The following is a 24,145-nucleotide window of genomic DNA, read 5'->3' as shown; positions in this document are numbered from 1 at the left end:
CTAATGACCGGCTAAATTGAGATAATTTCACAGCAGAGTTGGTTGTAACGGCGGCCGTACATTCGCACCAGCCCGCCTGCTTTTGGCACAATCGCATTTTATTTATTTCGTTAATAAGCAAGCTTACACTTTGTTCTTAATATTGGAGAAGAAATGTAAACATAGATAACTAAAATGAGTTGATTATTTAAAGTCCCATAGCTCCCATGTCGCTACAAAATAATTGTAAAATATTTAGATATAGATCTCATTATTACAACTAACTACTTAAATACATTATGAAAACATTCCCCGAACAGAAAAATTAAGTGGGCCTTAATCAACTCAATCCGCAGTGTGTACAGGGTAGAACAGCACTGTTCCCGGAGTTGTGCATTCAATAATAATACTGCACTGTCTTACTGTACTTTTCTGCGCTTATGTGAAAAAAGGATAATGCGCCAGGCGTGCTCTCGCTTCCGATTTAGCGTTCACTCTTGCTCTCCCTCCCGCGTTCACATTAGTTTCCGCTCAATCGTTCACTCCCACTCTCGCTCCCGCTCATCACTCGCAACGTTTCTCATTACGCGTTAATACGAACACTCCCGTGACGCGGCGCGTTCAACACCACGTTTGGACAGTGGCTAAATAAACTAATTAGCTGCGAATGACCTCCGATTCCTTCGGACGCTCGTAAATGCAATTTAATGTCGACAACGAAGTATTAATGCTGATTGTATAGTGATTTTGGGCGTTGTTTGAGGCTTATCTATAATTAATAATTACACCGGATCTCACGACTGACCCTTCCTCTGTAACGGTCTATCAATACCCAAGGGTACAGTTATATTTTGGTTAATAAAGTGTTGATTTAATGATATCGCTTGGCAAATTTAAATCGTAAAGTTATAATAATTATCGTCTCTACTATAGCTATATAGATAAGGCATTTCAAGTTCATTCATTCCGATATTTTACAGCTTTAAAAATAAAACATCACTAAAATATTAACAGATACGTAACAAATGGCCTATTGATTTCAAATTAAGTAAAATATTAGGTAAAAAAAAATTGCAAAAATATTTCTATAGATTCCATTTGCACGAAACTGAGTTGAAGTTACCAATTTGTGTTGAAACTCACGTCCATGGATCCCACGAGGCGTTTGCTTGAAGTACGCAGGCTACGTGTGTTTGGAATAAAAAATACACACGTGCGTAACACGCTATTGTGTTGACGTACAAAATCAAATGGCGATATAAGAGATGGCTTAAAGGAGCTTTTTGATTAAAATTAAATGCAAGAGATTTGGTTTCTCTTTAATTTTGCTGAACGTTTGCTTCCATTAAAATCAATTTAAATTAAGTCAAGTTTTTATTTCTAATTTTAAAAACCATTTATTAAGTAATTGATTTAGCTGCTTGATCGTTTATTATCTTCTAAGATAAGAAAGACTTTATTGGTTCCTGCTAATATATTAAAAAAATATCATTCCTTTTTTAAAGTATCTTAATGCACTTCAATAAATAGATATTTACAGGATGTTTAAAATGTTTGTCAGAATTATTCTAGGAAAAAATAAATAAGCAAAATAAAGTATGCATAAATTTTTCTGAGATAAGACGTGTTTACCATATAGAGGTACAAGAAGACGACAAATACACGAACGGCTGTTTACACAAGTGTACGTCGGCGAGAAAGAATAATCTGATTTAATATTGTATCGGTATGAATGAGTAGCACACCTCGCCCTGTCGGCCGATCAATCATAACAACATATTGTTTGGCTGTATGGTATAACATAACACATCAGTTGTAACGTAAATTTATGAGGGTTCATGGCATTATTGATGTATTTCATGCAACATTAGCGGACTGATTGGCCGCTCGCATTCGAATAAAAGTTTCCTCTTTAAAATGTAAATTTATTTACAAATATATGATTTAAGTATAATTGTTTTTATAAGAAAATCTTAGCAGGAAATCAAATTTGAAACACTACATTTTGTAGAGATTATGGTACAAATTCCACTCGAAATTTAATCCTAGTTAATCATTCGTAGTAACGTGCTTGTTTGTCTTGTCTTTGTAGCTTTGTAGGTATTTGTAGTTTGCAAGCTTTTTAGTTCAGTTGGTAGGCAGAAAGCGCTTTGGAAACTATTTATCTTATTTGTGAATTGTAAAATAAAATTTCAAGAATTATCTATTGATTATAAAAACACTTGGATCAACTGTCTAATGTGCGTTGTTCGTAAAAGCTATACAAATATTAATTATATTGAAGTATATTACTATTATTAAGAGAAAAATTAGATGTAATGTAATAATTTTAAATAACCTTAATTTTTATCTTGAACATTTCTCTTAATTAGAATGTTTCCTTCGATGCTTTTAAAGTCGACATTCTAAAGTAAGACTTTCGGTTCATAACCGTCCATTGAAGCGTCGAGAAAAGCTCTTTCTACGAAGTAAATCGCTTCAAATTGCTTCACGGTAGCTTCAGACTGGCGAAGCGCAAAATTTCAATGTTCAGTTGATTCTATTAATTAACGATGCTGTGCTCGCCCTATCGCGCCAACTGTGAATAGCCAATTACATCGATAATTGGAGGTCGCGCAGGTGTCTTGAGACAAAGACGGACTGCATGGGGGAGGGAATGGAGAAGGGGAGGTGTCGCACGTCATCAATGTCTTGTTACACCCTGTAGAAACACAGATCATAGTCTATTCAATGCTTCATTGTCACGTACACAGAATAGTTTTATGCAACAATACATTATGTACATATACGTAGTGTTTGTGTACTGAGTTCCGTATTGTTATTGTGTAACAAAGGAGTAATTATTATGGTACTGTATGTGAATTAATGTGATATGGATATTGTGTTAAAAAATTAAATTGTGTAAATAATTTGAATTTGCAGACCACTTCTCCTTTTCGAATGGTCAGTAAATATTAAAACAAATGTACACAAAAATAGATTAAAAATAACGAAGAAGGGTGCTTTTAAGTAAGTAAGGGGCACTCTACAAAACAAGATAAATAATTTAATAATGCATAATATCTACACAATTAATAAATTGATATAACTAGTGGATGGTCTGAAACTGGCGGGTCAAATTAGGATTGTTTACTGTTCACAGCGTTATAATAAACTAATATAGAGGTCAGTTAGAATTATGAGGATAGTAGCAAAGACCATTAAAGTGAATAGATAATGAGTGTTAATAATGATTATTAAGGTTTTGTTAAAGGTCTTTTAGAGTGTGGTGTTAAGTTTTGTTTAATACATTATTCGTGATTTATATGTCACTGATAGTGAGTGCTATCCGTTTGTAATTTTTCTAGGCAAATTGTGAAGTTTCGGTAAATTATAAAAGGCACAATTCCCGATCGGTCGGTGTTATATATGCATTTATATATCTATTTAAAAACCGATATATTTTTTTAAAACGCACTATTTGCAATCAATTAGTTTCTATATTATTTTTATAAAACTGAACTATTTCAAATAGAGGCTAAAATGTTAGTCGTATGCAAGTAGATGTGCTATTTCAAAAAAAATCTTTCAATTTATTCATCATGTAACATTTTACTGAAAAAGTAGAGCAAAGAAAATAGAATTTTCTGCTTTGAGACGTATTTGAAAGAAAAATAAACTTTTAGTGTTGAAGTCTAGTGACTTATTTCAAAGAATTTTGCGAATTTATTCAGAGACCGTTAATTTGGCGACTGTTTTATTTTAATTAATTATTTTTTTGTTATAGCATTTCGACATTCTGATATATTAAATTGATTGTCAATTTTCGTAGGATTTTAAAAGGCTTTATTGAAGCGAGACAGCGCTCTATATGCGTAATTAAATTTCGAGTAAATTGAAAAATTTCGCGTGACAGGGAAGAGCAGTTGAAATTGCTATCGGCAGTGCATTTACGTCGGGGGCAGCTTCATATACAGGGTTTAATTAATGCCCGTGAATTAATCCGGCCAGTGGCGGAGGTACGTTTTCGGAGCTTGTCATTGTCAGCGTTCGTTAGACGTGGTCTGTTGACGGCACGGCCCACTACGACCCCGTAGAGGGTCACAGCCCCCGTCACACTCGACCCCTGACAAAGGCCAAGCTTTGACGACCACCTATGTTACCGTGAAGCTTGTCAATCGATCGATTTATACAACATGTTAAATAGAAATACATCCTAAGTCGAGAAATTCGTTCGCCGACGTATTCACTTCAATCTCGTCACAAAATTTGTATTTTGAAACAAAGGACTACCGAGTTGTTTCACATAAGCTTGTAAGCACTCGGATAAAGCGGTTGTTTATACTGGTTTGTCTTCTTAATTTAATTTTTATGTTAAAACATTAATAAAGTATTAAACATAGGATCAGAACAGTTACAGCTAGCTATCCTATAAAATCTCTACGAAAAATAGTGTGCACATATTATGAGAAATACTCAATTAATGTACACTTCAAATTCTATATAATATATGCAATAATTCTACACACAATTAATAGTAATTTACCCCTTAATTAAGATTATGATGTCGCGATCCGAATGAGCTGAGTTCAATTGTTTCAACCCCCCTCAGCTGTCAGCGCGCCTCACATCGTATTCACCACAATTTCGGGTTCAGTAATCTGATAAGCGCCTGATGAGTGTCTAAAATCGTTTTAAAGCGAAAGGCGTCGTCACTTTGAGCCTGTGCTGATTTTTTTAGTTCAAAATTAATTAAGATTGTTTGTTTATAGTAACCATAGAAGTAATATTGATTCTTGATGAACCGTGAAAATGTTTCTTTAGTAGTTTTTTTAATTAAATTATTACGTCTCTGTTCTATCTACTTTTAGTATAATTTTATTTTATATTCATTAAACTGAAGAGCAGAGTAAAGACATGTTAAGTACTACACTACAAGTCACATATTATTTACAGATGTTGATTCACACTAAAAATTGTCCCTCGTTCATATTATAGCTAGTTTCGACCTACATACAGAGAGAAATACAATACGAAAATAAAGTTACGTAAAATGAAAAAGGAAGTGGAATAAATTGAAGTAGAATTGGGCTGGAGCAAGTATGTGTTCATTTCGCGTGTAAAGAACCTGAATAGACAACGGACGGACGTTTGTGACGATATACATGTGTTGGGCCGATGCCAGAATTGAGGTTGTTTCATCCCATTTTATCTAAACGTACGAATCCTGAAACTAATATCGTATTAACAATATCTTTTAAAAGTATTTTAAAATGTTTATTGTAAATAGTTTACTATCGTTATTTTTTAAAATAGCCATGAAATGCTAACACAGTAGATCTGAAATAGAAAAAACAAAGAAGTTTTTTTTTATAAAATAAAACCCAGTATTTAATCGAAACATTAAATGATGACATAATAAAATTATTGCACGGCGTCCGCTTGCTACTGAGATAGGAATCCGCAATAAAACGCACGAACCAACCGACCACCTGAACATAAATTACAGCGTCCTGTCTCCCAAACAATCCTTGAGCTTTTAATTGTTTACAATAAAAACTTTACTACGACCAGGTGTTCTATAGCACGTTTTATTGATAAGAACGTTCTAAAACACTCATAGAAAAGTACGCCGATTGTCTGCGATAAAAAAATTAATACAAATTAGGTATCATTTTTTTTTCTATTGAAGGTTCGATGAAATGTGCATAATTTTTTTAGTATTTGAGATTGTCAATTTTTAAATTAATTTGTAAAATTTTATTACACGTAAACCACGTAGCATAGGACTTTAAGGTCTTAAAATTTTGTCAACGTAATTTTTTGTACAAAAAATTTAGAACACAAATATAAGTATATAAGTGTACTCACTGGTCGGTTAGTAAAGTTTATAAGACCAACAAATTAACAAAATTACAGACGTTATTTACTTGATTTCAAAAATTGTATATACCTTTTTTGTACCTATGTTTAACACATTAAAACATACAGTATTATATAATACGTAACATATTTAAGTGATATTTGCACTTAGCCTAGCGATTATCTGTCATCATTCCATTTTGGCGAGCAATTTTCATTAAGCGTCATTAAGGAGTGGAAAGTTTCGGAAGACGCCTCTCACACCGTGCGCCTCGGACCCCGGACTCCGAACCCCCTGTCGCAAGTGATTAATTTACGTGACTCACTAAATGCGCTTGCTTTTTTTTTTCCGCAAAAGACGATTTACTGTAAATGTCTTGCATGTTAGTAGGATCTTCCTGCACATTAATTTGTTTAATATTGAGAAAGTTTAACATTTTGTTTCATATTATTAACATATTATTTTCCTTAATTGGAAGCCTGCTTATATCATAAATAGTTAATTAATTTTAATATGTTCTAAATTGACATTTGCCTAATAAAAAAAAACATAATATTATTAAAAAAATACAGTACCAGGAATAAAAATACAACGTTTAACAAATTCAGTACAATACGTGAATTCAGAATGTAAAGTGTGCTTCACCGGGGCACTTCTGGTATCTTTCCTTAGATTGTGAGGGAACGTGGGTGTGGGGGAGGAGTGCGGTAGGGAAGAGCGAGGGGAAGGGAGGGCCACGTGACACAAGGTGTCACTCTGGACGTCCCCGCTACAATACAGCCATTCGTCAATGTTTGTTTTGCTTATCTTTGTTTCAAGCATTTTGTTTATTGTTGTGCTCAATTTCGTTTTCCGTCTTGTTTATCTTATCAACGATAAATGTTGCTCAGAGGAAATTGAAAATCGACAGTTATTCTATTTCAATAAAGGTCTTCGACGGACCAATGAAAGGATAGATTCATTTAAATTGTTATAAATAGAAGAGTTAAGTCTGCTATTCAAAGTAAAGAATTTCAAGTCTCTTCTACTTCGATTGTAGGTAAAACATCTAAATTGAGGTTGAATTTTGCAACTAAACAGTTTACTTAACAAATAAATCATATAGTTGGTGACGTACAACAATAACGCGAGTTATCTGCGGTGCCATTAAATTCAATAATGAATCAATGTTCTAACGGGTGCGGGTAATGACAAAGTTAATTCGAGTGTGCGGCAAGGGGCTCCGGGATCGAACCCGGGAACCGATTTAATCGCGCCATTGATTGTTTAATGACATCGACACCAACCCGATTCCTATCTTCGTCCTGTTCGCCAGTTTAATTACTTTATTTGTAACGCGGCCTCGGTTTGTTTTCTATCGACAAAGATATTTTCTTGGCAAGATATTTACTGTTCTCTATTTGTGACTATATTAGATTAGAATGAACATGTCAGTAAGTCCCTGAATTTAATTAATTATTATGGGACAAATTTAATTCAGGTCAACGACGTTCATTAATAAATACTATTTAAATGTTTAATGAAAACCAATAATACAATAACCAATAAAATATAAGGGATCTTGCTCGTTAAGGACCTTAGCCTTTAACAGTAAGATTTATCAACTTCCTTCACTGTTGGTCCCATCTTGTTATTACCTATTTTTCACACAAATTCCGGTTATGTAGGGTTCAAACAATTAGAAACACACTCGCTAAAATTAGGTTTGCTTTGAAATTTACGAAATGTACGATTTTGTAAATCTAATCAACAAGTTTAATAGCTCTATTATGATTGATAACTAACTCTCTATTTCAGTTCTGATAATGCACTGATCAATCAAAAACATTTTAGGTATGTACATCGGAGGCGCGCGGAGCGAGGTAGCGTACCGCTGAATTTTCCATATTTCCATTATCTGAAACATACTCGATAATAACTATTGGTTTTGGCACGCGCTCATGCAACTCTACCGATAATATTTCACAATCTAATTATTCAAATTGGACAGAGTTTTAAAGTTTAATTAATTTATTTTTCAATTAAGCTACTATATTTTTTAGCAGAAATCGTCGGTTGTCTATTTCAGAAGAAAATGTGTGACATTTCGTAAATTTATTTTTGAAACGCATAAAATGTTAGGAGCGAATGCAATTCATATTCCAACAATAACAAGAATAAAGATAGAAAGCAATAGTTTAGTGAATAGATTACATAGAGGTAGTAAACTTATTTTCAAGCCACCTATCGATCAATACTTTAAAGGTTGCAGTAATGTTTTAAAGGTAGACACACATGTAGCGGTGTAAATGTCGAATGCTTTGATAAAGGTCACAGATTATTTATTATTAGTCGAGTGTGAGGCGGGGGCGGGGGCGGGGGCGGGGGCGGGGGCGCGGCAATTCATTAATGATTTAACAATGAGTCAATAAGACAAACATAGATACGACAAAAATCAATGTTTGTTGAATTCGACTCTTTTTTTAATGTAAAGGAATATTACATTTAAGAAGTTTATTATATCAACTTGATAGATATTATAATAGCTTTGTTCTAATTTTAGACTTAACGCGAATATTAGATAAAATCTTTTTATAGATCATAAAGTGTGAAATTATTATTTTGTTAATGGTATCAATAAATCCGTGTCGTAATGTACTTTATTGTCGCTACATTGTTGTAAATGGCTGTTAGTTTTAATAGATAATTTAATATCTTGTGGAAGGCATTTGAAGAATGCGATAGTCTAAAATTTTATAAACATTTCAGTGTTTTTGGTGGTACCAATCAGAAAAATAATCTAAAAGTTTTATTTAGTTATTAATACATAATGTTAATCTTGGGATTTGAACAAAGTACCACAAAACTATATAAAATAATAAATATTAGTTCTTTTTGAATGTAAAAGTGTCTTGTAAAATCATTAAATGAAATATGTTCCAAGCGAAGATGGGAACTTGTAAAGACTTTTCTGTTATAGTATTCCGTGAGTTGCAGAAATTACTCAAGACTCCGTGAGAATTGTGGTGCGTCTCGTGCGGGCGGACCATCAGGCATGCAATATTCCCACTTATTATTTATTAACTGGTCATAAGTGCTGAAGTGTGTAACATTCATAAGTCCGGTGGAACGTGAGCTGGCCGCCTTATAAATAATGCAACGTATCAGTGCCCCGGAGCCTTTCCATGTCTCGATAGCGTGTCTTTTACTTTCAAGATGATACGGTTAATAATTTTTGGAAAGTGTTATTTATGCTACGCTTTAGCAGACTGGTATCTTTATAAATATTCCTTATTTGGTCCTATCGTGAGATGATAACATGTGTTCGTGGGTATTACATTTAGCTATTATCATGAACCTTCTAACACTAGCTTATATTAAGCTTCAGTACTAAGAGAAGTAATTAAAGTAATAAATAAAAAAAAGTCTAAACTATTTTTAACTTGTTTGTTGCATCCAAAGATGTAAGTTAACACGTTTTGTAAATAAAATCTCCCGCTATAAACATAAGCAATTTTTGTAAATGTTCGATACCAAAGAGCATTAAGGGCCCAAAGAAATTCAATTACAAGTCAAACCTTTTTCTTTCTAAGCTATTTACGGTTTGGTAACAAGCAGCTGTGTGCCGTTCACGAATAAAATTGTAATTGTTACATATAAAATGGAGAACAAGGGATAGAAAATGTCATAATATTCTTTCATGTTGACACCTTTTTCTATTTAAATTTTAGAGTAAATTTTATTAAATTAATAAATTTGAATGGAATATCTTCTCATGAAATGCGAATAAAAAAGTACCGAATTCGAAAAAATACATATTAAATTAAATTATAAACGAATTAATTTGAATTTTATCAAATATTGTAAACTAAATCAATATGCTACTATTTGAAGTTTGTGTTGTTCTTTTGTTTTTAAACAATCTCATGCATAAAAAGGCATCCATACAAGGGAAGATTTATATTGGTCTAAAATGTTTAACTATGAACTTAGAGATAAGTGCAACGTTCCCCAATACCGATTTAACAAAGGTATGCATTAAAAAGTTACACCAACTTCATCCATTTTTAGCCGACTTCAAAAAGAAGGAGGTTATCAATTCGACTGTATTTTTTTTTTTTTTTTTTTTTTTTATGTGTGTTACCGCGAAACTCCGCCCCTGGTGGTCCGATTTTGATGAAAAATATTTTAATCGAAAGGAAGTGCTTGCAGGTGGGTCCCATTTTTTTGTTTTTTTTTTTAAATAACTAGAAGACTAGTAGATTTTGAATATAGCTTCAAAATTTGTTGCGAAAATTAGGGACATTTTTGCTTTCAGCGCTTACGTAGGCTAAACTATAAGACCTACATAAAAATGATGTATGGCGAATTGTAGCTCTTTAAATGTGCTAAATTAAAGTCCGCGATAGCATATATCTATCTTTTATAGTTTTCTCACAATAACCATTTTTTTCTTCAGAAACATTAATTAAATTCAAGCCCTATTTCCGACGCTATTATTCGAGTTCAGTATTAACCCTTATGTAAATAAACATGTTCATTATCAAGAGAATTTAATGTAGATTATATTTGCAATTGAAACTATATCATTCTGTCTAATAGTTTAGGAGATATCGTAAGAATAAAATTACGCGGAAACGAAAAATGCTACACGAAAAGCACAATTTTGCTTTCTGGGCTTACGTAGGTCAAACTATATGACTTACATAAAAATGATGTATAGAGTAACTATAGATCCTTAAATTTGCTAAATTAAAGTCTTCGATGGCATATATCTATCATCTATGGATGTCTCACAAAAACCATGTTATTGTGAACAAACTTCGATTAAAATGCACACGAAAAACAGCGTCGTAAGCTTACGGCGCTATTATATTATATTCGATATGAATCCTTATCCAAATTAATATGTTTGATGGCTAGAGTATTAAATGCAGATTACATTAGCCTTTAAACTATGTAATTCTGATCAATAGTTTGGGAGATATTAAATAATTAAAAACTACGCGCATTCGAAAAATGCTATATTAAAGGCACGCTACGATGTATTAGTTCGGTAATTTTCAATTTGTATACCGATTTTGATAATTATTTCATTGTTTAAAGGATAAGTGGTTATCTGCTGCATTCTAAATTAGTTTTTGAATTGAAGTACACACATATCAAATAGGAAAGTCCTTTTCTTTATTTGTCTTATTTATGTCTTTATATGTATTAAGGAAATTTGTAATTGAACTTCAAATTCACTAAAAATTGTGAAATAAAACAAAAATTTTAAGAAAAAAAAATAGCCGACTTCAAAAAAAAAACAATCACAAACAAAATGCACTCAAAAGTAACCTAAAAAAACGAATTTCAAACAAAATGCACTCAAAAGTAACATAAGAAAACAATTTCAAACAAAATGCACTCAAAAGTAACATAAAAAAAAATTCAAACAAAATGCACTAAAAAGAAACAAAATAATGTCATGAAAACTCTCTAAACTCTAGTAGTTAGTAGTAGGGGCTCAGTTTTCCGCAACTCCACGACAAGCGCGTATTTTGCGTGTCTCTAAACTCTAAAGAAAGTTCTCTTCTTTCTTGTAACATGTCTATATTGTATAATTATTGTTATTTTGGAGTCGGTTTCGGCCTAAGTAGAGACATAAACGTAAGTATGTCTAATACATCTCAAATATAAAATGTCACCTATTTACTTCGGCCGACACCGACTGCGAAATAACAATAATTATACAATATAGACATGTTACAAGAAAGAAGAGAACTTTCTTTAGAGTTTAGAGACACGCAAAATACGCGCTTGTCGTGGAGTTGCGGAAAACTGAGCCCCTACTACTAACTACTAGAGTTTAGAGAGTTTTCATGACATTATTTTGTTTCTTTTTAGTGCATTTTGTTTGAATTTTTTTTTATGTTACTTTTGAGTGCATTTTGTTTGAAATTGTTTTCTTATGTTACTTTTGAGTGCATTTTGTTTGAAATTCGTTTTTTTAGGTTACTTTTGAGTGCATTTTGTTTTAACAAGATGCTTTTAAATGTGAAAGTATGACAAAGGATTCCTAATATCCCTCGAGTTAAGATGCACTGAATACTGTTGGAAAACAAATGACGCCGAACGTATCAACTTTTATATTTGAAGTTCGTGGGGAGTTTCGACGGGTTATTTTTCCGTAGTGGCCGGCAAAGAAGTTTCCCAGAAGCGTCAACAGTCAGTGTCACTTTTCCCTTCGGAAGTTACTTTAAAATATTTACGACTGAAAGTTTACGGAGTTTAAGGAGAAAAATTCGAAGACCAAAGTCCTATGGCGAATTTATAGTTCCCAGATAGAGTACGGAAGTTTGATATTAGTGTGAAAGATGGCCAAGTTTTTATTACTGTCCGCGCAGATTTATTTTGTTTTTGTTTGTCTTTTAAGGAATTTTCTAGTGTCAATTTTATATCCGAAGCCAGTTCTAATTCTGCAAATATTTGTTTATGTAATATATTTATTCTTATTGTAAGACTGCACCTTTTTTTTTATAAAGATGACTAGGTTGATAAGAATTAGCAGTTGAGAAAACTTGTCCAACTTATAAAAACAATATTATCTATCTTAACACAAAAATAGATAATTTTCACAGCTAAGATACTAAAATAAATCAGTAGTTTACACTTTCATAAGTAAACACGACAATGTTCAACACCGACTAATTCGAAAATAGCATGTCCATAAGGATAGTACAATCACAAACATATTTAATTAGCGCTGTGGATAAAATGTTAATATTAGGTCCTTACATATGAAATTGGCGTTTTGTATGGGAGGAACAAAAAGTCGAATATTTTTTAATATAATATATTTAATTAATCAAAGTATGAACCATTATTTTCTATGCACTTTTGCCATCTCATAGGTAGTTCATTGATCCCTTTACTAAAAAACCAGTCGGACGGGAATCAATAAAATCTTTGAAGGCGATTTGGACTGCCCCATCGGAGTTGAATTTTTTCCCTTGCAAGAAGTTATCCAAATTTCGAAAAAAATGGTAATCTGTTGGAGCAAGGTCCGGGGAGTACGGAGGATGTCTTAGACTTTCCAATTGAAGCTCTTCTAATTTAGTAGCCGTCTGTTGCGCAGTGTGTGGTCTAGCGTTGTCGTGAAGCAGCAGTGGCGTGGAGCGATTGACCAGCCTAGGTTGTTTAGCCGCTAGCTTTTCCATCATGGTTTGCAATTGCTGACAATAGACATCAGCCGTAATAGTCTGGCCAGATTTGAGAAAACTGTAATGAACAATACCGGCACTAATCCACCAAACGCTTACAAGTAACTTTTTTGGGGTTAATTTTCGCTTGGGGCAGGATTTGGCTGGCTGGCCAGGATCCAACCATTGCGCTGAGCGCTTCCGATTATCGTAAAGAACCAATTTTTCATCACAGGTAATGATTCGGTTTAAAATACCTTCATTATTGTGCCGGTTCAGTAATGTAACGCAACAGTCGACGCGCGTTTGCCGGTTTGCTTCAGTCAATTCGTGAGGTACCCACCTTTCAAGCTTTTTAATCTTCCCAATTTGCTTCAAGTGAATTAAAACAGTTTTATCACTAACATCGCAGCCTGCAGCTAACTCGGACGTGGTTTGCGATGGATCCGCTTCCACAATAGCCTTCAACTCTTCATTATCAACTTGAGTCTTAGGCCGTCCACGGGGCTTGTTCTGCAGATCGAAATTTCCAGAACGAAAACGTTGGAACCAAAAACGAACTGTGTTTTCTTTTGCAACACGACCGCCATACACATCATTCACCCTTCGAGTCGTTTCCGCAGCACTAGTACCACGGCGGAACTCGTACTCGTAAATAATGCGATATTTTAAGTTTTCCATTTTGTAAAATGAGTGACGCAAACAGAAAAAAACAGAAGAAAAAAAACAAATGAATGACGGTCATCGAACCACAAATACATGAGTCTATAGCTGTACAAATTTGAATTTGGAATTCCTTACCAAAGAGGAGAAATTCGTGATTAAAGTGGCCAGTACGAAAAACGCCAATTTCATATGTAAGGACCTAATATTTACTAAGAAAGTTTGAGTTACGTAATATTTGAATAACAGAAAATAGAAAATAATGTTTTGACATTATTTTTAAAACGTAAACGAATGTAAAATAAGCATGTTAATTTTTTTTTATAGGTGATGGGGGTAAACGAGCAACGGATCGAAAGTTATTTGATCCGACGCCCATGGACATCCGCAACGCCAGAGGAATCGCAGATGCGTTGCCGGCCTTTAAGGAAGGTCTGATTGATTTGTCGGAGAAGGTGATGATTACAGCTATAAAGGATAGAAATGTATTGAAGAGTGGTACTAGTAGTACTGCGCCGACCCCCCGTAGAAAAAGAGCCGTATGCTGGTGATATAAAAAAAAAATAAAACTTGTTAGAAACTTGTTTGTAATTCATATCAGAAAACAATTTAAAGTCGCATGCATTGAATTCAAACTTTTATTACAACAATAATAAATTTAAACTAAACCCATTATTTTACAAACGTATAAATATCGAGTGGACGTGATTTAATGATATCAACTTGAGATAATTTGAAATGTGAAAGACTTATGTTCGCGAGTGTCCGTTCGGGTTTAAAAGCGTCCGCTGGCGTTCGCCACTTGTTACTATTACGGGGACAAAGTCGATTTATCAGTGTCCGTTGTCGCAGTGATTCCTCCGGACACCGGCAGCGGCGCGGTTGTCTGATAATAAAACACCAGCACATTGTGATCTACGATTGTATTGGCACACGAATCTCTATGATACCTTCTGCTAAATATTGCAATGGCGAATTGTAGTTCGTCTTTTGTTTGTTACTAATTACCTTTAATTTAGATAGCTAATTGTAAAATTAATTTAACGTATTCTTTTTAATAAATATATTTAATAAATATAATATATATAACTTCGTTATAGTAAGTTATAATCACTATTTCACTGCATAACAATCTGCATAAATCAACAGTTTTTTTAAATGAGGTAGAAAGCGGTATTCTATAAAAGAAACAAGTCTCATCAAATATCTCTGACTGTATCGAAACAATTGATTAAGACATAACTTTCACAACAGAATAAAAATCAATCTAACGAAAATAAAGGTAAAGTTTAACGATTCAGAACAATAATACCCAATCGTTTCAACTGACGAACACAGAAATACAAATTGTATTCAAATCTTCGAATCAGGTTCATTGTATCGTCCATCAGGTTTTTGTATCTTCGAATCAAATAATTTCGTTTCATCAACAATTGCTGTCTATTCAATTTGTTGTTCGTGCACTTCGATAAACATCATGAAAGTAAATTTGATTAATAAATATTATTCAAATCTGAACAGTTTTTGTAAAGGTGCTACTCTGAGATTGAAGAAAATTAAGTTTTATTGTTGTTAACAATAAGAGACAATTTGCAATGCTTTGCGGAAAAACAACTCCTTAGCTTTTTACGTTATTTGTTCTCAGATAGAGATAACTTGTTTGCTATAGTTATAATTGGTGATTCTTAGCTCTTAGCCGGTCTCTCTAAGATTTTTATGGTCATTTAAGTTATAGACTACACTTTGAGTGCGAGAATAAGAAAGTTAATACTGAATTTGCAATATGCTCCAAAATATTGTGTTGCATCCCGACTGTCAGCGATCATTTAACTCTGTAATATTTCATTAAAAACTTTATTACTGTTACACTTAATGTTAATAAAGGTACGTGACAACATTAAATAACTATTTACCGGAGGTATATTAGTAGAGCTGTGGACGTGCGGACGATGTTAATTGCTGGCAGCTGTTTAATATCCAGTGGCTTACGTCACGGTGACCGCGCAAGTATGACGTCATACTGATTCCTTATTCATCGGACGTAAGGCCACGGACATGCCTTTCTACTTGATGCAGTTCTGATAATTATGATTTATGACATTTCGTTAATACTGTGTTCTGAAGAGTAAGTTCCGTGAAACGAAGAGATGTACTTTGTAAATCACTTCTATTGATTTTTTTCGATCGTGAAAGTAGAATTAAGAGCGAAATAGCGAGAAGGTTGAATGATGTTATATTTTACATTATTATAACACATTTATGTCAACTACCAATAAGCAAATATCAAACATCGTAATATTGAAGGAAGCACAACTAGTCGGTATCGAGCCTTGGTTCCTCGTCAACCGCAGGACGGCAACTTCCGAACTGAAACCGCAGCAATTCCATTTCGATCCCGTTCCTATACAATATTACTTTCTCACCGCTGCCTTTGCGTCAGCGGGATACAACCAATATCGGCGCCCACCGCCCTGTTCTTGTACGCCTTGTGAACTCTAAAGAAGTCCAATATGCGGTCGAAGTCGACTAAACTTGTACACAGTAGTACATAGCCTATACAATTATAACTACAAGATTAAATGTAGTACGTTAATTCTTAACATATTGAATATCTACACTATATAGGGATATATGGAAACGTAGACGTAATCGTCGTGTTCCTGAGAGGGTGATCGAAGTTACAACAATTTTCTCAAGTATTAAATATTGATATTAATGGTAAATTTTCCAATAGTTAGTAAGTATCTAGAGGTTTTAATTGAGCGCATTTTTGTTTAAGTAATAAAATAATCATGTTAAAATTTTGTGCGTTTTCGTTTCGAGTGTACTCGAATTCGTACTGCGTTTTTCACCCGGCTTATAAACGCATTCATACGGAAAGCTCTCCGCACGGCTGTTGAAATAATACTCTGTAATTCTTGTTACAACATACGTACGAGTATTGTTCTGTACGAAGATAGTTACGCAAATAAATGATATAGCTGAAAACGTTTTGTCGTATCTCGCTTCCAATTAAATAGGATTGTTTGTTTAACAAGGTTTATAAATAATTGCCTTTATATTCTGTTCATATTATAGTTTAACAATTTAAGCTTTTAAACTTTTAATAGTAATTTGTTTTATTAATATAATTTCGTTCTGTATTTAAAAATAAATTATTAAAATTTAATTAATCTAATTTGATTATAGTTGGAATTTATTTATCATTTATTCGATACTGATTGGTCGTTGCTTTATTATGATTTTATTCTGATTTTCTTACCAGTAATTTTACTTTACTAAATCGTTCAGTACATATATAAAGCAACTAATTTATTTTCATTTTATGATTGATTCATAATAAACTATATTAGAAATTCATAGGCAACCTAATAAATATTTCGAGTACAACCGTTGTGGCATGATTAATGGCTTCAAAATATCATCACAGGCATTTGGAACACTAATCGAATAGATGGCGTGCCGAGTTCGTTGAATAAAGTCCGGCGCAAAGTTAACAATGGCTCATTCATGAAAGTATTCCGTGCCTTCATATTTACAACGTAATTCTAATGAGTGCCTACATCAATTAGTTATATTTGCCGGCAATTCGGTTGTGTAAACTCGTCGACATGGCGGCGGTATTAGGAAATTAAATTATACTAGCTATAGCTCATCGCAGCGCGTGACGTAATTGTACGCTTTTTGGGTAGAAGTGAAATTAAATTTTAAGAGGCAATTTAATTGATGTGTGATTTATTTATAGTATGTTGACGTTTAGCTTGATTATATTATTGTAACATTACTATATATATTGTAATAGTCCTTTCTTCTACCCAGAATTTGTAAAAAAATCTAGAAATAAATGTAGCCTATGTCATCCGGGGATAGTGTTAGCTACTCAACAGTGAAACCATTTTTCAAATCGGTTCAGTAGTTTCGAAGATTTAATGCGAACAAACAAACAAAAAAATATTTTACTTGTGTCAAAAACAATGTTGATCTTGAACACATATGTCTGGATATGCTAGTTGATAAATTTAGTAAGTACATAAATATCTATAAGCATATTTTACGCACCAATCATATTTAAGTTGAGTCCGACCAGTAAGTGTAATTATACTGACCTCATCAAAGCTATGCTTTAGTGATGTCCCGTCACCTAAATTATCGATGAATTATGAATAATACAGTGAAAGATTTCGATAGATGGCGCGGCGTGCGTGTTACTGCGCTAGATGATTGGGTGCAAGGGTCATTAGGCTGTGAAGAAGGTAATTTGTCATGTCGCCTATTTGAGGGCACGATTATTTCATGTGTCGCGCGAATTGTCTATCAATATCTAACAAGGTGTAAGTTATCGAAATGATCGAACGATTACATTCATGATTCCTAAAAATAATCTTTGTGATTGTCGTAATGTTAAATTATCTATATATATATATAAAGAAAGTCGTGTTAGTTACACTATTTATAACTCAAGATCGGTCGAACTGATTTAGCTGAAAATTGATGGGGATGTAGCTTAGAACTAGGAGACGGACATAGGAACTTTTTTATCTTGTGTGCATTTTTTTTATTCCGCGCGGGCGGAGTCGCGGGTAAAAGCTAGTTACGGATAAAATGTTTTGGATGTAATGTTTTATTTCATTCAGATTTTGTTAATTTCTACATTCGAAGACGTTATTGAAAATTTTGGATTTGAATATTATAATCGATATTAATATAGGTTTTAATTACCCTGTCCCTTCACTAACATATTCCATATTTAAGTTTCTATAATTTCCTTAGGGGTTCGGTTGGGATCTATTTGACGATGGCCACCGACTAAATTATTAAACCGTCCCGGGTCTGAGGGCTCGGGACATACATCTACCAATATTATTGATATATCTGATGAAATCGTCCTCAAATTGTCCATTTCACTTCATCTGAAATATTTGTTGGTCATTTACTACAACAATTATATTTGTTTTTATTAAATAACAACAAAATAACAACGAAAAAGGACTAACGTGCAAATTGACAAGTTTTCAGGAGAGGCTGTCAAAGTTTCAACCATATAAGAAAATAGACACTTTTACTTCAGCAAAAAAAAACATTTACATCTGTAAATGTGCATTTCGTTTAGTGCATGTTTTTAACTTAGAGGTAGCTTTTAACACGAAAAAAGTAAAAATCATAAATTTGTTACTTTGGCCCTTATACATAGGATACATCGTTATTTTGGATATGTTGAAATAAGGACAAACAGTTAACGTGGGTGTAACATGATAATTGAAGTAGTAATATACAATTCAATATTTCCAGACAACCTATACCCCTTGTCACTCATTCTGACGTCTTAAATAACAATCGCTTCAATTCTAAGACGTTATTCAATTTGGTGAACATGCAACATTAATATTTAATCTTTTAATGGTCACGATGGGCCTTCGAGAGTTTCCCCTTGCATAAAATATGAATACTTCGATAGAAATAAATTGTTCGAATTTTCGACGATTTCCCAACATCGAACATTAAATCTATCTATCTATATATATAAAAGAAAGTTGTGTTAGTTACACCATTTATAACTCAAGAACGGCTGAATCGATTTGACTGAAAATTGGTGGGCAGGTAGCTTAGAACCAGGAAACGGACATAGGATAATTTTTACCCTGTTTTCTATTTTTTTTTATTCCGCGCGGACGGAGTCGCGGGTAAAATCTAGTCTATATATATAAAAGAAAGTTGTGTTAGTTACACCATTTATAACTCAAGAACGGCTGAATCGATTTGACTGAAAATTGGTGAGCAGGTAGCTTAGAACCAGGAATAGGACATAGGATAAATAAATAATTTTTACCCCGTTTTCTTTTTTTTTTTTTTATTATTCCGCGCGGACGGAGTCGCGGGTAAAAGCTAGTTTTGTATAAATTAAATTTATAATGAAAAAAAAAATTATAGTTTAAATATGGAGCACGTAATAGTCATCGTAAATATCAACAGCTGATGAAATTAATTTTTGCCTTAACTTTTTCACTTGGATACTTATTTTTGTCATTGCGGTTGAATGTAAGCTAAAAGCAACCCTCTTCAATTGAAGAGGGCAGACGTGTCTATTATCCAACGAGCCTCTCAGACCCGGGCCACGTGACTTTCCAAAACACGCCCTACATCTTAATATTAATATTTTAGTGCCTTAAACGATATCTGACATATATAGTTTGATTTACTTACTTTGTAAACTATGACGTCATTTTTACGTTAAAAGGGAAAGTGCAAGTCGCGACGCATTGAACTTGTTAGCTAGTAATGGACTTCTATGAGCAAATAACGCATTTATAAATTTTATTATCAATCATTGTAATAAACCAATTGTTATAAGTTTCGTTTCCTTATAAATTGGTCGTGTTATACGCAGACAAATATGGAATGATGTGTTTGATGCTACCTCTATACGAGTATATGAAGCGATGAATTTTGGAACGAATTTTGAATTTAATCGTCGAGTGTTCGAATTTAGTTATGCTATTACCGTTTTACGCTTAACTTCATGCGGTGTACCTCTTAATACTGGCTACTGAAATAGGATTGAATGTTGAACTCTATGCTATTTATATATTTGTTGGTAACTATAGTTAAAATCTAGTTATAATAAAATTGATATCTAACATTGCGTTGGTTACTAAAGCCCTTCGTACACAAGGCGATGTAAATTTTCATAGTTCTATCTTCGTCAACACTAGTCGCATGAAACTTGTTTGTCAATATAATTTTCAATACAGCGGAAATCTACACAGTTAATATGTAGCTGCTATGCGTGTATTGATTGAATAGGCGACTCGCATCGACGCTTCAACGATGTGTGTACCGAGCGCTCGCAACGCGATACTCGCAACGCAAGAATGCAATATTAGAATATTTATGTTGTCTTGTGTACGATGGGGCTTATTTATTTATCGGACTTCAGTTTTTTTTTTAAGACAACATAACAAAAGCAATATTAGATTATTCTTATGCTTCATTGTAGATAAGTCTTAGAGAAAATCGTTATTAATGATCGTCCGGTACTTCATCTATAATTTCTAGAATCATGTGTTTGTTTGCTCTGTGGTAAGTTTTTAATAGGTCTATTAATAATGTTATCTATTGACACATATCGTCAGAAATTGTTACATAACCATTGGTTACCTTTGAATTTGCACTTTCAAAATATTGTTTTTTTTTTTTTTAATGAGGAGAACTAATTTTATTTTACTTCCAGATATGCCTAAATTGATAAACAAATGAATCCTATTCTTGTACGTATGGGATCTTTTTAATCAGATAAAATGAGATAGAGCACGATATTTCAATGTATTAAAAACTAAATTATTTAACTAATAATATTAATTAGGTTCTTTATATTTACCTCCTCTATTTTCACTGTCCGCCGGCTTCACTTGTATTGCTCGGTTCATCTGAAAAAAATAAAAAAAACATATAAATAAATATGCAAAAAAATATCGTTCTTATTAAGACCACGTTCTCTTCCCACCCTTTTCTTATAAGGAAAGAATGATTTTACGGAAAAGAGGATATAACCTCTTCATATTCGTCCCCTCCTATGTTGATTAAAGATAGGCAACGCATTTGCAATTGCGGATGTCTATGGGCAGCGGTCGCTTAGCTGTCTACGGACTCAGGTGACCGCTTGCTCGTTTGCCATCTTATGATATAAAAAAAATAAGTTCAACAATAAATTACTGAAAAAGAACCAATTGTAAATGTAAGTAAAGGTTTTATTTAAAAAATGTATAAAATATAGTATAAAACAAAGTCGCTTTCGCTGTATGTCCGTATGTATGCTTAGATCTTTAAAACTACGCAACGGATTTTGACGCGGTTTTTTTAATAGATAGAGTGATTCTTAAGGAAGGTTTGTATGTATAATAAATGCATAATATAGTAGAGAAACACTGATAAATTTAAAGGTTTCTAATGTGAACGCTGTGAACGTTGTGTATAAGGACATTCTGTAGTAGGTATATTTTGCATTGCACCCACGCGAAGCCGGGGCGAGTCGCTAGTAAAATATAAACTCAAAAACTATTCGACCGATTTCAAAAATTCTTTTGCCATTAGAAAGCTACATTATCACTGAGTAACATAGGCAATATTTATCTTAACAATATTATAAATGCGAAAGTTTTGATGCATAAATACTATTGTACTTCTTTAAGTTTTTTTTCTTTAGTTCCTCGCGGACGGAGTCGCGAACGACAGCTAGACAAGAAGCGTTTGCTTAAAACTTATAAAATGCTTGTATTAACCAATAGTTTAAAAAGTTTATAAAATAGGAAAATTTTGATCAAGTTAATTAAGTTTGTAAAACATGATTTATGTTAGTGCTTGGGCGTAACTTCAATCCTACTGAATTTAGTAGACAAGCAATTTAAGTTATTTGCAATATTACTTATGAAAGTTGAATAAGTCAGAGAGGTGAGCCAAATGAATTCAATGTCTAGGTCGTGTTGGTTTTTGAAGGTTCTACTATGAATCAATATAACTACTTAATAATACTAATTTAATTAAACAATAGCAAAACCTGTAGTTGATTAATGTAAATTAGCATGCGACTACATACGAACAGATTTAAACACGTTTTTATTGTCATTCAACAAGCTTACCACAAGTACATGCTTAGCTTAGTTAATGAATATAAACAAATTAATTGATAAATATGTAGTCAAATTTTATCATCACTTTTTATTTGGCTATCAAAACATAAAATATGTATAAATGTTTATGCGTTAAATTTACTTTTTACTCTATAAAACCACCATTCAAATAATATCTATACTTGTATTTAAATTCTAGTTTTATAGGTAGGATAATTCGTTAGTAGAAAATAACATGCATTTTTTAAATTCCATGATGTAAATCCGACAGCGAATTTTATGTATTTTAACAATCTCTAGATCCATTTGAAAAATCCGAGCATCTGTAGGGTACCTGAGAAAATAAGATACCATTGTTTAAGTTGGCATCAACAGTACAAAGGCCAGCGACCTCTGTTATTAAGACTTAGACTTCAGACCTCTTAACCTTTCGTCCGCCGAGTTTTACCTTGTTACTGCGACGAGATGGGTCCTAAAATGCTACTTGAATTTCAAGAGCCAATAGTAAAAGGGTTTATGGTAATAATAATTTTGTCTTTTTAAATTATACAATAGACAGAGATCTTTTATTCATTTTCAAGTCTTTCTTTGTAACTTAATTGGTCGAAATGTTGAAATCGCTTAACCTTTTTTTATTATTTCTTATGATTCCGTTTAAATTTAAGAACCTAAATATTTAAACATCATTTCATCTGAATGTAATGAATTGCTGTATATTTAAATAAATGACATAGGCACACAACACCAGGGACAATTTCCGATGCGGTCGACGTCCTAATGACACAGAGCGATGGCAACGATTTGAAAATAGAGACGAAGCCCGAATCTACTGCGATCCGGATACCGAATTATCGATGTTATTTAATTGTCTACGTGTTATAAAATCGATTTTACTATCATGATATCGATTTTAATTGTATAGATAGTGATTTTTTAAAAGTGATTTTACATTGTACGCATTCTTGTCTATAAATAATTTTATGGAACTACTATACCTCTGCTGATACTCCTAGCTGGTGTTTAATTTATATTTTTCTTATTTTTATTGAATTCTGTTCATTTCTTTGATTAAAAACATTAAATTATTTTGAAATGTGTGACGCAAAAATTACTTTGTTACTTGTGTCGACTCTCCTCTAGGGCGATGTGATGGAATTGCGTTTCCTGTGTTAAAAATTGAGGTCAGTTTCATGCATCATAAAGTTTTAGTAAATAGTTTTTACAGCAAAAGCCTAATATTTCTACCTAAAGTCTGTGTGAGGCCCCGCCCATTTCAAGCCGCATATGTTTCTCTCTTTCCCTCGTTTTCAGCTTATAAATGAAGCAAGTAATATCGTTTCGTTTCACGTAAACTCTTCCAGAATTGTTTTTGTAAGTGAAACTTACTTTTTTGCTTGATCCTATTATGAAAATTTCTCTTCCTTAGAGAGTTAGTTTTGCATTTTAATTTGCGGATACAATATTAGGTTACAATGATGATCTTTATATTTAGTTAGAAAGAATAGTTCAATCGTAGACTATACTTTTAAAAGGTATATTTAATGGTATGGATATTGGTTAACGTAGGTTAGGTTATGCAGTCCTGGTGCGATGCTTTGGAGATCCCGAGACCCTCTTGAATTAGTCAAGTCTAATATAACCCTGTCTTTCCTTTAAAATTTAATTTCATGTTGGAATTCTGCATAAATTTGGATGATGTGGTTAATCTTTCATTATCTGTATACCAAGCAAGTATTAGACAATAATTTACATGAGATCTTAACGGATTATTAGTATTATAACGTTGTCATTGCTTGTTATGACACGGTCTAAGCAAACAAGACAAACAAGGCTTGACGTTGTGGTAAGCAGTGACGTAGAGACATCGGTCTTTG

The 24,145-nt window shown here is 33.0% G+C and overlaps 1 protein-coding gene across 2 annotated transcripts in view; it reads right to left on the bottom strand.

Moving 5' to 3' along the window:
* The window catches only part of LOC106715963 (CUGBP Elav-like family member 4), a 423,044-nt gene that overhangs the window by 105,428 nt on the left and 293,471 nt on the right, over positions 1–24,145 (bottom strand). For both annotated transcript variants that reach the window (XM_045678517.1, XM_045678518.1), the window contains one exon: positions 21,023–21,071. In XM_045678517.1, the coding sequence (XP_045534473.1) occupies positions 21,023–21,071 (49 nt within the window). The remainder of the gene's footprint in view (positions 1–21,022; positions 21,072–24,145) is intronic.

Source organism: Papilio machaon, chromosome 7 (assembly GCF_912999745.1).
Source record: "Papilio machaon chromosome 7, ilPapMach1.1, whole genome shotgun sequence".
NCBI lineage: Eukaryota > Metazoa > Arthropoda > Insecta > Lepidoptera > Papilionidae > Papilio > Papilio machaon.
The sequence above is the reverse complement of the archived record's forward strand: the minus strand, read 5'-3'. Positions and strand labels throughout refer to the sequence as shown.